The following is a 14,884-nucleotide window of genomic DNA, read 5'->3' on the forward strand; positions in this document are numbered from 1 at the left end:
GCATCGGATCGCACCCCTCAGTGTCGCCCCCGTACCGGACCGGGACCGGCAACGGGATCGCAAGCCTCGGTGTTGCTCCCGCGCCTCGCTCAGCCAGTGAGCGGCCGGTCTGTATGTGGGATCCGAACCCTCGGCAGGAGCGTCGCCACGCTCTCAAGCGGTGCACTGTAGCAGTGCGCCACCGGGCCAGCCCTCACATCTGCTACATTTATCTGAGTTCCTGGGGCTGGGGAGACAGCAGACAACAATTCCACAACAGCCAGACAAACTGGCCCACCAAAGTAAAAGCCAATAGTCAAGGAGCTATGAGAGAGTTGCCAACAATTTGCTGATGGTATGATTCTGGTATTAACTGCTTTCTATCTACAAAACATAAAAATAGTCCAATGCAAAACCTCTGATGAGGAAAAACTATCATAAGCTCTTGTATTGGTGTGGAATGGCTTTATATTTGGCAGTTAGGATATTTAAATAAGGGTCATTAAGAAAAGAAATGTTGGTTTCAGGAAACCAATTTGCATGTCACCTTTTTTTTTTCCTTTTTGTCTTTTTTCGTGACCGGTAACGGGATCGCAACCCTCAGTGTCACGCCCGCACTGCGCTCGACCAGTGAGCGGACCGGTCTCTATATGGGATCTGAACCCTCGATGGAAGCACCGCCGCGCTCCCAAGCGCCGCACTCTACCAAGTGCGCCACCGGGCCGGCCCGTGTCACCTTTTAAATAAAGGTAAGGTTTCTAAAAGTACCTTGTTGATTTGAAAAGAGTTGGTAAACTATACCCAATCTCATGCAATCTTTAGAGCGTAGTTTTAGGAACAGGAAACCATATCTATTTCTGTTCATTCATATGTGCCAGACTAAACCAAATAGGTGGAGGCTGAAGAAACAGGACAATGCTTTACAATTCAGTTGAATTAGAGATTTCTACGTAAGAAATCTGTCATTCATCTCTCGGATTCAGCTGCAAACTGCATAATTTGAAAAATCAGTACCAATAAAGAACTCTAATAATATACTTTAAAATGCTTAGCAGGCAATTTGCACAAAGAGGCCTATACGTGATGAAAGGGATATTCTGAGAGCCAAATATCCCCAAAGTGATAGTTGTGTGAAAAGTATCACACAGAAAAAATCATAAGAGCTCCTGCACTGGGTAATTTCCATAAAGAAATGTTTTTCAAACTGGATCCTCAGACACCTGTTTTGTCATTTCATTTCAATGACAACTGAAATCTTTCTCATGTGGTAAGAAAGGATGAGGACATTAGGATTTTCATTGCCCTTTTTATAGTTCTGTCATTTGCAGACACCACCACATTTTGTTTACCGATTCATCAGTGGATAAACATTTAGGTTGTTTCTACTTTTGGGATATTATCAATAATGTTGCTATGAGCATTTATATACTACTTTATGTGTGAACATGTTTTCAGTTCTCTTGGGTATATAACTAGGAGTGCAACAGCAGGGTCATATGGTAACTCTTTTAACTTTCTGAAGAACTTCCAAACTGTTTTCCACAGTGGCTGACAATCTTAAACTCCCATAAGCAATGTAGAAGGAGGGTTCCAATTTTCCACATGCTTGACAAAAATAGTTATTTCTCCCCCTTAAAAAAAATCATAGGCATCCTAGTGGGTGTGACACAGTATCTCATGATGGTTTTGACCTACATTTCCCTAATTGCTAATGACACCAAGCATCTTTTTGTGCACTTACTGGCCATTTGTAGATCTTCTCAGGAGACATGTCTATTCAGATCCTTTGCACATTTTTTAAGAAATAAATTATATTGTGTTTAAAGGTATATAAAATGATGTTATGAGATATATATAAACGGTCACTATACATATAGTAACATGGTTATATGTTACTATAACATGTTATATGTTACTATACACATAGTGACCATTTATATATATCTCATAACATCATTTTGATTTGATTTTCATAATATCAATATATATTGTGACCATTTATACATATGACCATTTATATATATATAAAACATATAGTGACCATTTATATGTATCTTATAACATATACAAATGGTCACTATATGTTATATATATATATATATATATATATATAAATGGTCACTATATATATAGTAACATATGGTGACCATTTATATATATATCTCATATCATTTTAACCATATATATAAATGGTTACTATAGTGAAACAAATTAACATATCCATTATCTCACATAGTTACCCATCATCTAATCATTCAGCAAAAATCCTGAATACAATAAACTATTCCTAACTGCAGTCCTTATGTTGCACCTTAGATCTTTAGACTTGTTCATCTTACATATCTGCTACTTTGTATCATTTGGCATACACCTCCCTGCCCCCAACCACTGTTTTATTTTCTTTCTCTGTATATTTGATCTTTTTTTTTTTTTAAAGATTCCACATATAAGTGAGATTATGCAATATTCTTCTTTTTGTGTCTGGCTTATTTCACTTAGCATAGTGTCCTCCAGTTCCATTCGTGTTGAGGCAAATGGCAGGATCTCCTCTTTTTTAAGGCTGAATAATATTCCACTGTATATACTCGTTTATAACAGTTTTTTATCCATTTATTTGTTGACAAACATCTAGGTTGTTTCCATATTTTAGCTCTTATGAATAATGCTGCAATGAACACGGGAGTATAGATGTCTTTACCAGGTGGTGATTTCATTTCCTATGTGTATATACCCAGAAGAGGGATTGCTGGATCATATGGTAGTAAAATCTTTAATTTCTTAGGGAAACTTCATACTGTATTACATAACGGCTGCACCAATCTACATTCTCAGCAATAGTATACAAGGGTTCCCTTTCCTGTACATCCTTGCCAACACTTATCTCTTGTCTTTTTGATAACAGCTATCCTAATGGTATGAAATGGTATCTCATAGTGGTTTTGATTTGCATTTCCCTGATGATTAGTGATGTTGAGCACTTTTTCATATACCTGTTGGCCTTTTTTATGTCATCTTTGGAGAAATGACTATTCAGGTCCTCTGCCCATTCGTAATTGGATTATATGTTTTCTTGCTATAAACTGTATGATTTTTTAATCGGGTTATTTGTGTTTTTATTGTTGAGTCATAAGAGTTCTTTATATTCAGGATACTAGATCCCTATCAGGTATATGATTTGCAAATATTTTCTCCCATTGTGTGGGTTGTCTTCACTTTTTAATAGTGTAATTTGATGAACAAAAGTTTTTAATTTTGATAAAGACCAACTTATCTACTTTTTTCCCTTTTAAAAATAAATCCAACGTCTGGCCCCCTCAAGGACAGTTTCTATTAGTTGCTATTTTTCCTTGTATATGAGCCATACTTTCTTGTTTCCTTGCATGACTAATTTTTTCTTAAAAACTGGATATTTTGAAGCTAATGACTGAACAGAGATTTCTTTAAATGCCTGGAAACAAAAATTCTCTCTAAATCGACAAAGCCAGGGACCAAAATTCAGATGGCTATTATACCTGACCCAAAAAAGAAACCCTGCCCCCATAAGCCTCTGCCATAAATGACCTGTCAACATTTTAACTATTATGACCAGAAATAAAAAGCAAAGACAAAGAAATAGATTCAAAACAATGAGTTCTTAAAAATAAAAATATCATTTAATCTCATTGAATTGATTCTATAAAATATCAAATTTTTCTTATTTTTTATTAAAAAAAAATCCTGTACAAGTCTTTTAAATTTATTATGCTAATAATAAAGACATTATCAAGAACTTGGTAACTAAACTTCTAAAAATATGTAATGTTTAAAACAATATATTTAATATATTTGTATTTACCATTAAAAGCTTATCCTACAGATTGAGACAATGCTTTCCTTGTATTATTTTTTCCTAAACGTAAAGAATAAGTTTTGAAAAAGTGTAAACATTTACTTTATGTTTTCTATTAACAAATACATACAGAGAAAACAAAGTTAGTTTTAAAACAATATTTTAAATTCCTCATAATGGCTTCATTTAAAATTTTATTTTTTCAGGATTAAAAAATAAACACATATGCATTTGCCTTGTTAAAATATCCCCCGTGTGTTAATTTATGACTGAAGAAAAAAGAGTAAGCATATACAATATGTATTTGTGGCACCTACCTTACTAAAACAATTTGGAAAAATAACTTCAACATTTCCTTATAAATCTATGAACAATATGATTCCAGTTATCTTAAAATGACATAGGTTATTGCAGATATACTGCGTACGTCTTCCAAAAAACATTCTAACGTATGTTGGTATTTCTTAAAAAAGAAAAAGATTAAAAATCAGTCTTCCTGCCTGTAGCTGTCTTTAACTGGTATAAACAACAAAATAAATATCTGATATTTACTTGCATGTGCATATGAGAATAGTTTGTAATAGTTTATCAAAGAGATAACAGCCTTAAAAAAGCAAATGATTATCATTTTGCTCTGTTAGTTGCAGAGACAAAACTAAGTGATAAAAATTTCGATGTCTGTTTCTTTCTATCAATATCTTTCACAGATTCAGATAACAATGAGCAGAAAAACAGCTAGAAACTAGGGCCAGAGAGAATGAAGAACAGCATTACATATCATCTATAGCTGATTATCCAAAACCAAATAACCACATTTATTACATAAAATTACTCTAATACCTACAATAAATAATTCAGCTCCAAATTAGAAGTTGTTCAATCTCCCTCAAATTTTTTAAAAACCTATTTCAGAATACAGTATGGTTAAATACACATATCTACACCAATAAAAGAAAAATAAATATACTGAAATTTGGTCTTTAATGTTATAAGACATAAGTAACAGAGCCAAATGAGTCAAAATAATTTGCCAAAACAATGGAACTGTATTTTCAGGGCACTAGAAAATGATCAAGTCAGGTAAACTCCGGTTAATTTCAGGGTCACCCTCACCAACTGGAGATGAAAGGGCATAAATAAAATCGCAGTCCAAATCTGCATACAATCTTCATTGCGAATGCTTATAGAAAAGATTTTTAAAAGCCCATCTTAAAACATAAGTCGTTTCACTTGGTTCATTGATATTTGGCAAAACTTTATTGATATCCATTGGGGAAAAAAAAAAATTCCCCAAGCATTTCATGTGAGTAGTTGGTTAAATACCATCAATACCTCCCCAATGCTAATACTAATTTAGCTAGCTATATCCCCTCCAACACAATGACCAGTTAAAGACTAACACTGAACAAAATGAAACTCAAATTTCAATAGAATAATAACTATGAAAACAAACAGAATTATAACTATAAATATAATGCCTATAAATTTTATTTTATTTTTTTCCAGCTTTATTTGTTTATTTATTTAAGAAAATGTAGTTTTATTAATTTTTTTTTTTTTTTTTAACATTCTAGGACGTTGTTGTGGAGCAGTTTGGAGGGAGGGGGAAGGGGAAAGGGGAAGGAAATGGGATGGAAGAAGGAGGAAGGAGGAGGGGTGGGATTGAGACCTGTGGCACACCCCTCATTCCCACAGGGGAGACCCGGGGGGCTTTCAGCGGTGGCTTGGTCACTGCCAGGTTGGGTGCAGATGTCAAGGGGGTGTGGCAAAAGCCCTTGCCCCCCGCCACTCCAGCTCAAGAATCTGGGGCCCTTCTTACTGAGTAATGCCTATAAATTTTAAACTGAACACACAGACTTTGAACATTTCAGAATAAAGACACCAACAACTGTCACCCAGTACAGTGCTTTTCAAACTTTTTTGACTAGAAACCACTTAGGTTGTATAAATACGCCTATCCTGCTGGTTGTCACTTTCATGGTATAAAGTCAGTAGTAACTAAGAATTTGAAAGAAACAAAATAATAAAAGATTCACAAATAAAATGTAGGCCTGTTAATATGCATCTAATTGAAGGATATGACAATATTTTATATATTTAGCATTTATTGTGTGTTTTATATGTATTAATTCACATATTCCTCTCATAACTGCCCTATGAAGTATGTATTATCTCCATTTCAACAGTTTTACCTTTTTTGTTTTTGTTTGCTTTTTTGTTTTTGTTTTTTTGGTAGGTGGCTGGTACAGGTCAACAGATTTATCATACTAATAAATAAACCATGATCTGATGATGATGACGACAATGAAGACTAATACATAGGATTTACTATATGCCAATCACAGTTCTAAGCACCTAACATATATTAATTCATTCACTATAAACCCTATTAACTCATTCACTCATAAAATATGATGTAGGTAGTATTACAATCCATTTTAGAGAAGAGGAAACTAAGGCATGAAGAGGTTACTTAATCTGCCCAACATCTCAAGTTGCAGAGGCAGAAAGCAGTCTTAGGTCATCTGTTTCCAAAATCTGGATAGGTTTTAAGTTGTGTACTTAACCTACAGTCACATAACTAGTAGGTAGAAAAGGCAGCAATACAGTTGCAATTTTTTGCTTTTTCCTCTATACCAAAATGGTTTTTTAATACATCCAGTAGGAGTTTTCCAGAAAAGCTGACATTATACCATAACTAAAAATACTGTGTGGTATTTACAAGGTTCTCAAACACATAAACAGAATCTTTTCAATTCTTAGTCCAAACATCGCTTGAAAATAAATACAGCTGATCATATATCTAATCCTGACTTATCTTCTACAGTACATTATAATATAAACCAATTATTTACTATGTGATTTACCTTAAAATGTAAATACACTGTTCCATCAAAGTCAAAAGTTCTGCCTTCACAAACCCTAATTTTTGCTCCATAGTTTGTAAATCTTGGCTTCTAAAATTATATATATATATTTATGTGTGTGTATACATACACAAATAATTCCATTCAATAATACCCAAATTATCTTTATGAATCTACTTTCTAGAATTTTGGGCTCCTGACATGTTCCAACAGACTTTCTCTAAAGAACAATCTTTATAGTCTTTGTTCTATAAGACAAGGTTCTCAGTAACAAATCCATGAATCTTCAAAGTCCCACATCATAGCCCCTTCAGGAAGGAAAGTAGGTGGAAATAGATAAGCCCCAAATGAGAGCCTCTGTACAAAACAGCTGGCTTCTACTCTTCTACAATGTCATTATCTTAAAAGGCACCATTATGAAAGGCAAAGAAAAGGTGATAAACTATTCCAAGTTAAAGGAGAACAAACAGATGTGACAACCACGCAATGTGTGATCCTGGATCAGACAACTGGTAAAATTTTAATATGGACTATGTATTAGATAATAGTAATAAAAACGTTAAGTTTCTTAAATTTGATTTTTATATTGTGGTTACATAGGTGATACATACTGAATATTTTGGAGTAAAGGATCATGATTATCTATAACTTTCTTCCAAATGGTTCACCATCAAGATCATAATGGTGGAGAAAGAAGGAAGAAGAAAGCAGTATTAAATACAGAGAGAGAGATAAGGCAAATGTAACAAAGAGCTTACAAATGATGAGACCAGGCAATGGGCATACAGGTGCTCAGTCTACCAATCTTGCAACTATTTGGTAGGTTGAAATTGTTTTTAATAAATGTTAAGAGTAAATAAAAAAGATTTAAAAATTTCATTATGATGAAGAAAATGACTTCCTAGAGTAAACAATGAGTAAAGAAAAAAAAATCCAAGCTAGTGTTCAATCACTAGATTATTCTGTTTATTTTCTCCCTCTTCCTTTTTCATAAAGTCAAGGTACTAACATTCCCTTCCTGAAAACTCTTAAAGAGAGAGCTCTCTTACTTGATTAAAATATCTCTTTATTATAATACATCTACCTGCAAAACTTCCTTTCTATTATCATAATGCTTAACTCATTTATCTGTCCTTATTGAGAACCCACAGTCTGATGCCAGTTTCGGGATCCGAACCTGTGACACGGCGTTTCTGACAGAAAACATAAGTTAATAAATACAAAGATATTACCAGTTAATAAAAGCTAGAAATGGAATTGAGTTTTTCCTAGAAACTGCTGAAATTTTAAGAGAGAGGTAATAGGACTAAATTATTATCTTCTCAAATAATTTTGTACCTCCAATCCTTGCTTTAAAGCCCTCTGCCAACTGATTGTCTTCCCCCATCTCCCAAACTCATTGTTTATTCCAAACACAGGCATTGCTAGTCAGCCAAATAAATACATTTTACTGCCTTTAACTTCTATGATCATTAAAATCCCACTCTCCAAGTTGATGGCTACCACTCTCCATGTGACTGTCTCCTCCTTTAAAAGTGAGTGGGTGTGCAGCTGTGACAGAGGGATGAAGGGGATTTCTGGGGTGCTGGTATTGTTCTACTTCTTATCTTGGTACTGTTAACACAAATATTGTCAATACATGATAACTCAAAAGTTACACATTTAAGATTCGTGATTTTTATCTATGTATGTTATAATTCAATTAAAGGTCTATTAATTTAAAAAATTTCCTCCTGGAAGTCTTCCTCCTACTGAGTTACCAGTTTCTGATTATTCCTCAACTCACTATCTACAGTCCTGACTTGGTGCATGTTTATTTTTTTTTACCTATAGGCTGCTATTACTATTGTCACATTCATGAATACACTGATTCTATTCCCAGTTAGCTACAAACTCTAAGAAAATAGCAACAAAGTAAAAATACCCAACTTGTCACTAGATATATACTGAATTAGTGACTGGATAGGTGCTAAAAATATATGAACTAAATCCGGGGATGATTTAGTGCTACGGGTTAAATGTGTCCCCTAAAAGTTCACGTATTGGAAATCTGCCCCCCACTGTAACAGTGTTAAGAGGGTGTGAAATCCAATTATGTTATTTCAAAGGTAGGGCCTTTAAGAGGTGATGACATTGTGAGGACTGTGCCCCTGTGAATGGATTAATACATTCATGGAGTAACGGGCGTGGTTCTGATGGCTTTATAAGGACAGTGAGTAAGAAGTTTAGCTCTCTTGCTCAGCTCATTCTCACCATGTGACATCCTGGTAGCCACAGGATCCTGTAGAGAATTCCCACACAGAAGAAGGCCCTCACCAGATGTGCTCCCTGGGCTTTGGACAGCCCACCCTCAAAACTGTAAGAAATAAATTTCATTTCTTTATAAATTATCCAGTTTCAGGTATTGTGTTATAAGCAACAGAAACTAACACATTTAGTATAGTTTTCTGCTGCCATTTTCAGTTCAGTAAGGACTTGAGGGTCTCACTAGAAGATAGAAAATCTAAAGCCTATTAGTGGTTTCAATGTACATTAAAATGGTTCATAAAATATAACCTAGAATTTTTCTAACCTTTTCACTCAGGTATGTCAGCACTTGCTGTATAATAAACCTGAAGTGTCAGAGACCAAACATATTTCCACAAAAAATAAAATCAATAGGTAATCATTTCTCTTCCATATTTTTATAAAAAAGACAAAGCTCTTTAAAAACAGAGCTACAATTCCTACCTGGGAGACTTCTTTGTTCATAATGAGTCCTCAAAACAGATAAGGTCAAATCTAGTGCTCCAGAAGGTAGCTTCCAGGGGAACGGGCTAACAGTGTTTTCCAGAGATGGCTCTGGTCTCTTCACTCTCACCTCATTTAAAGCCAATTATACAAACAACTGAAACAAATGAGAAGGGGGAAAAAAAACGAAAGCAGAAGGGAGGTTAGGTTGTTATTTTATTCTCTAAGAAATGATAAAGGTCAGAAGTGCTAGGAAAAGAAAGAAAACACAACTTTTAAGGAGAAATGGGAAAGTATTTCTAAAAGACAATGGATGAAGACCTGATTATACAGCTGAGGTCATTTCTTGTGATGAAGTACACATTTCTATTTGAGACTGCTACTTTGGTAACACATAATTACATTCTGCCCTTAAACTTCCAAAAGACCTATTTATATGTCTTTTAAAAATTGTTTCTGGCTGCATTCGTATGTTTATCCTTTCTCCTACTTATAAACTCTGATTTTTTTGTGTTTTCAGTTATCATTTAATTCTTTCTTTGATTTATGTAATACTCTTCACTATGTATTACTTAAAATTACTGTGATACTTTACCTCCAAATTTTTTATTTAAAAGTTTATAAACACATATTCATAATACTTAAAAAATAAAGTTAGTTGAGCTCTGGCTCTACTAATGATGAACTATATTGTATTAGACTAACTTGCCCACTGATAACAATTATAAACTCTGGACAAAATACATAAAACAACTGTTTACAGACATACGAAAGTGACTAAAGCAGGTAGAAAATGTAGGGGATCTGATCACTGAAAGAAAGGAACCATATTGAATGAGATATATGCTCATAAGACTTTCCCTTAAAGGAACTCTTCCTAGTACTCTCCTAAAGTGCTGAGAGCTACACATAAAGGGGGAAACCACAGTCTCATTGGTTTGAGGCATTAGAGAATGTAGATCAGAGCTAATAGAAAGCTGGAAATTGATTGGCACAATACAATTATCTAGACTACAGACCTTACTTAAATTTTGCCAGTTTTTGCATGCAACTCACTTTTTGGTATGTCTTGTTTACAAATCTATGACATTTTAGCTCATGTACAGATTCATATAACTACTCCCCAATCGAGATACAGAACTGTTCTGTCACCACAGAGAAATTCCCTCTTGTTTATGATCACCTCCTCCCTCCCCTTTCCTTAACTCCTGACAACCACTTATCTGTTCTCTACTTCTATAATTTTGCCACTTTGAGAATGTTACATAAATTGAATCATACAGTATGAAACCTTTTTAGATTGGCTTTTTTCACTCAGCATAATTCCTTTACTATCCATCCAATTTATTGCATGTATCAACAGTTTATTCCTTTTTATTGCTCCATGGCATGGAGATACCAGTTTTTTTCACCATTCACCCCTTGAAATACATTTTGGTTGTTTTTCAGTTTTTGGCTATTACAAATAAAGCTTCTATGAATATTTGTGTACATGACTTTGTGAGAACATACATTTTCATTTCAATACCCATGACGATACCAAAGACCAGTGACCATTTATGCAAACAAACAAACAAAAAAACCATTGTGGAGTTTATAACATATTAAGTGTTAATTATATTACAATAAAGCACAAAGGATGGGAAGGTATAAATGGAATTATACTGTTATATTTTACATGAAGTAGATATTAACTATAATGATGTTAAGTATAAATAAATTTACAAGTTAAGGACACATATTATGTCTAAAGCAACGACTTAATACAAAAACGGTAGCATTTAAAGGTAATAAAGTAATTTTTAAAACACAAAAAAGTATAGCTAAAAAGTTAACAGAGGGATTTTTTAGCATTCTAATAAAAATATTTGGTTAAGCCAAGAGAATGCAAGAAAGTAGGAAAAGAAGAACATAGAAAAAAGGAACAAAGAACAAATGGTACCCTAAACTCAACCATATCAATAATTATATGAAATATATATTGACCAAACATTACAATTAAAAAGCAGAGATAGTCAGATTAGATAAAAATATCAAACTCCAACTATATGCTGTCAGTAAGAGACATAGCTTAAACCTAAAGATACAAATAGGTTAAAAGTTTAAAAAATGGAAAAGGATATACTGTACAAACAGCAAGCATAAGAAAGCAATTTAAATATTAGCAAAAGTAGACTCAAGACTAGGAATGAAACCAAAAATAAAAAGGGAAGTTTCATAATGATAAAAGTGCTCATTCATCGGGAAGGCATAGATCATATATGTTTATGCACATGATAAAAAAGCTTCAAAATAAATGAGGCAAAAACTGATGAACTTAAAGGAGAAACAGAAAAATCCATACTTATAATTGAAGATTTTAACAGTTCTCTCTCAATAATTGATGGAACTAGATAAAAAAATCAATAAAAATACAGAAGATCTGAATAACACCGATAACTAGCTTGTCCTAATTTATATCCATAGAACACTACATTGAACAACAGGCAAATACGAGGGGTCTTCAAAAAGTTCATGGAAATATTCGTATTGTCTTTTAATTTCATTTTCCCACAAACTTTTTGAAGTACTGTTGTACACAGTCTTTTCAAGGGCTCATGCAATATTATTCAATATAAACCATATGGTAAACCATTAAAAAAAAAAGGCCAATGCATGTCTAAATGCTGAAATCTTAAAGGGTATGTTCTCTCACTTCTGTGGAATAAAATTAGAAACCATTAACATTATCTAGAAAAGTTCCAAACAGGTAGAAATTAAACAGAACACCTCTAAATAACCTACAATCAAAGAAGAAAACACAGGGAAATTAGAAAATATAAGAAAATGAAATAAAGTAAAAACACAACATACCAAAATTTGTTGAATGAATCTAAAGCTGCGTTTATACTTTAAATGCTTATACTTAAAAACAAGTTTAGAATCATAGATATATACAAATAATAAAGATAATCAGCATAATCAACAGAATAAAAGTGGACAACTGATAAAACTAAAACCAAAAGTTGCTGTTTTGAAAAGATAAAAAAAATTGATAAAACTTTAGCAAGACTGGTCAAAAAAACTAAAAAACAAATTACCACTATCAGAAATGGAAGGAGGGTGTCACTACAAAGTCTACTAACATTATATTCTGATTCAATAACTAAGATAAATTAAAAAATCTCTCAAAAAATACAAATTACTAAAATATCCACAAAAAGAAATAGTATGTATTAAAGAAATTAATTTATAATTTAAGAAAAACAAAATTCCAAGCCCAGATGTCTTCAAAGGTGAGTTTTATCAAACATTTAATGAATAGCAATTTTACATACTTTCAGAAAATAGAGGAGGGATATTTCCCAACTTGTTTTATTAGGCAAGCAGAACCTAGATACTAAAACCTGACAAAGATATTACCAAAAAGGAAAATCAGCCTCATGAATACAGATGTAAAAAAGCAAACTGAATCCAGCCATAATATAAGAAGGATAACAGATCATCATCCAGTGTGATATATCCAAAGAATGCAAGTTTGATTTAAAATTTAAAAATCAATCAATGTAATTTACCATATTAACAGAATTCTTTAAAAAATATATAAACACCCAAAAAATGCAGAAAAAGCACTTGACAAAATTCAGCACCCACTCATGACAAAACTCTCAGCAAGCTAAGAATTAAAAGTAATTCTTTCAGTCTGAGAAGGGGGATCAATTAAAAAAAAAAACCAAAACTACAGCTGGTATTTTATATAACGGTGAAATATTGCAAGTTCTCCTCCTAATATTGCGAACAAGGCAAAAATATTCACTCCCACCACTTCTATTCATCATTGTCTTGGAGGTACTGGAGGTCCTACTCAGTGCAATAAGGAGAGAAAAGGAAATTGGAAGAGGAAAAATTAAAATTGTCTTTATTCATTTAAAAAATGTTTTTTGGATACATAATGCTAAAGAATCTGAAAAATAATTATTAGAATAAGTGAATTTGACACTAATCATCACGGAAATGCAAATCAAAACCACACTAAGATATCATCTCACCCTATTATCAAAACTGGCTATTATCAAAACTGGCTATTATCAAAAAGAAAATAACAAAGGCTGGCAAGGATACAGAAAAAGGAGAATACTTATACATTGTTGATGGGATTGTAAATTAGTACAGCCATTCTGTAAAACAATATGGAGGTTTCTCAAACAACTACAGATAGAACGACCATACGACCCAGCAATCCCACTACTGGGTATATATTTAAAAATAAAGTTGTTTACTTTTTGTAATAGGATAGCAATATTTACTTATTTTTCCTTGTTAATATTTCATTTTCAAAAGGCTGATTTCATTGTTCTTATAATTATAAAATGCTCTGATGAAAACCTTGCCATCTCTCTCCAGAAAATAAAAAACATTTTTTCACACAATTTTTTAGATGTCTTAAAAAATCTGGATAAATTCATGGGTGATATCAGAAAACATAACTGTATTATGAAAGATATGAAAACTGTTGCTCTGAGAAAGATCTGCAAGGGGACTTTGGCTGGGAAATATATCTGGGCACCCTAAGCAAGTGGTAAGAATTTACCAACGGGCCGGTAATAAAGAGAACCACTTCCCCAGAGAAAATCTCCTGCACATGTTCAACAAGACATATGAAGAAGAATGTTCATGCTATCAATGTTTATAAGAGCAAAAAATTGGAACGACCCAAATGCGTGTCAATAACAGAATGGATTAGTAAACTCTGGTATACTAATACAACAAAATCTCATACTAGTGAAATAAATTAACTGAGTTTCAGCTTTCCACATCTGTCCAAAGGCAACCAAATTCCCTTCTTACAACTGAGACAGTATAGCTTTATGGTTAAATGTATGAATTTTGGAGTCCATCTTCATTACTAACTTTCAATCATAACCTTTCCATGCCTCAGTTTCCTCATCTACAAAAAGTGGGATAATACTTGAAGAATTTTTTAAGAGTAAACATTTAATATTTTTAGGATACTTAAAACAGTACCGGGCACATGTAAACACTGTGGAAGTGTATGACTACTAAACAGACCACAGTCAACTAAGTTTAGTCTTTCTTCTACTGGGCAGCCACCTTTCTAATAAATGATGGCAGCTAACATATTTTTCCTTAGCTTTTGCCTGAGTTGGGTACCATACATTCATTACATCCTCCTGTTTCAGTAACACATGTTAAGGAGATTTTATATACCTTTATATGGCTTTTTGTTTTTAATTCTCATTCTGCTTCTAGGGAGACAGGGATACTTAAATTCTAAGTTTTATTCTGCCATCTGTAGCAGCATAGATGAACTTGGAGAAAATTATGTTAAGTGAAATAAGCCAGGCACAGAAAGAGAAATACTGCATGTTCTCTCATAAGTGAGAGCTAATAAACAGAAAAGAAAGACACACACACACACACACACACACACACACACACACACACACACACACACACACACACAGGCTTCTAAAAGAAA

General features: G+C 33.3%; 1 protein-coding gene across 8 annotated transcripts in view; it reads right to left on the reverse strand.

The window, feature by feature from the left end:
* The window catches only part of NCOA1 (nuclear receptor coactivator 1), a 189,602-nt gene that overhangs the window by 101,101 nt on the left and 73,617 nt on the right, over positions 1 to 14,884 (reverse strand). For 4 of the 8 annotated variants that reach the window (XM_008570617.1, XM_008570616.1, XM_008570622.1 and 1 more), the window contains exon 1: positions 8,929 to 9,001. The exons of 1 other annotated variant lie outside the window; for it this stretch is intronic. In XM_008570617.1, the coding sequence (XP_008568839.1) occupies positions 8,929 to 8,938 (10 nt within the window). In that variant the 5' untranslated portion in view covers positions 8,939 to 9,001. Of the gene's footprint in view, positions 1 to 8,928; positions 9,002 to 9,405; positions 9,563 to 14,884 lie in introns of those variants that run through there. 3 more of the 8 variants (XM_008570620.1, XM_008570618.1, XM_008570623.1) reach the window with 1 other exon arrangement.

Source organism: Galeopterus variegatus, unplaced genomic scaffold, assembly GCF_000696425.1.
Source record: "Galeopterus variegatus unplaced genomic scaffold, G_variegatus-3.0.2 Scaffold620, whole genome shotgun sequence".
Lineage (NCBI taxonomy): Eukaryota > Metazoa > Chordata > Mammalia > Dermoptera > Cynocephalidae > Galeopterus > Galeopterus variegatus.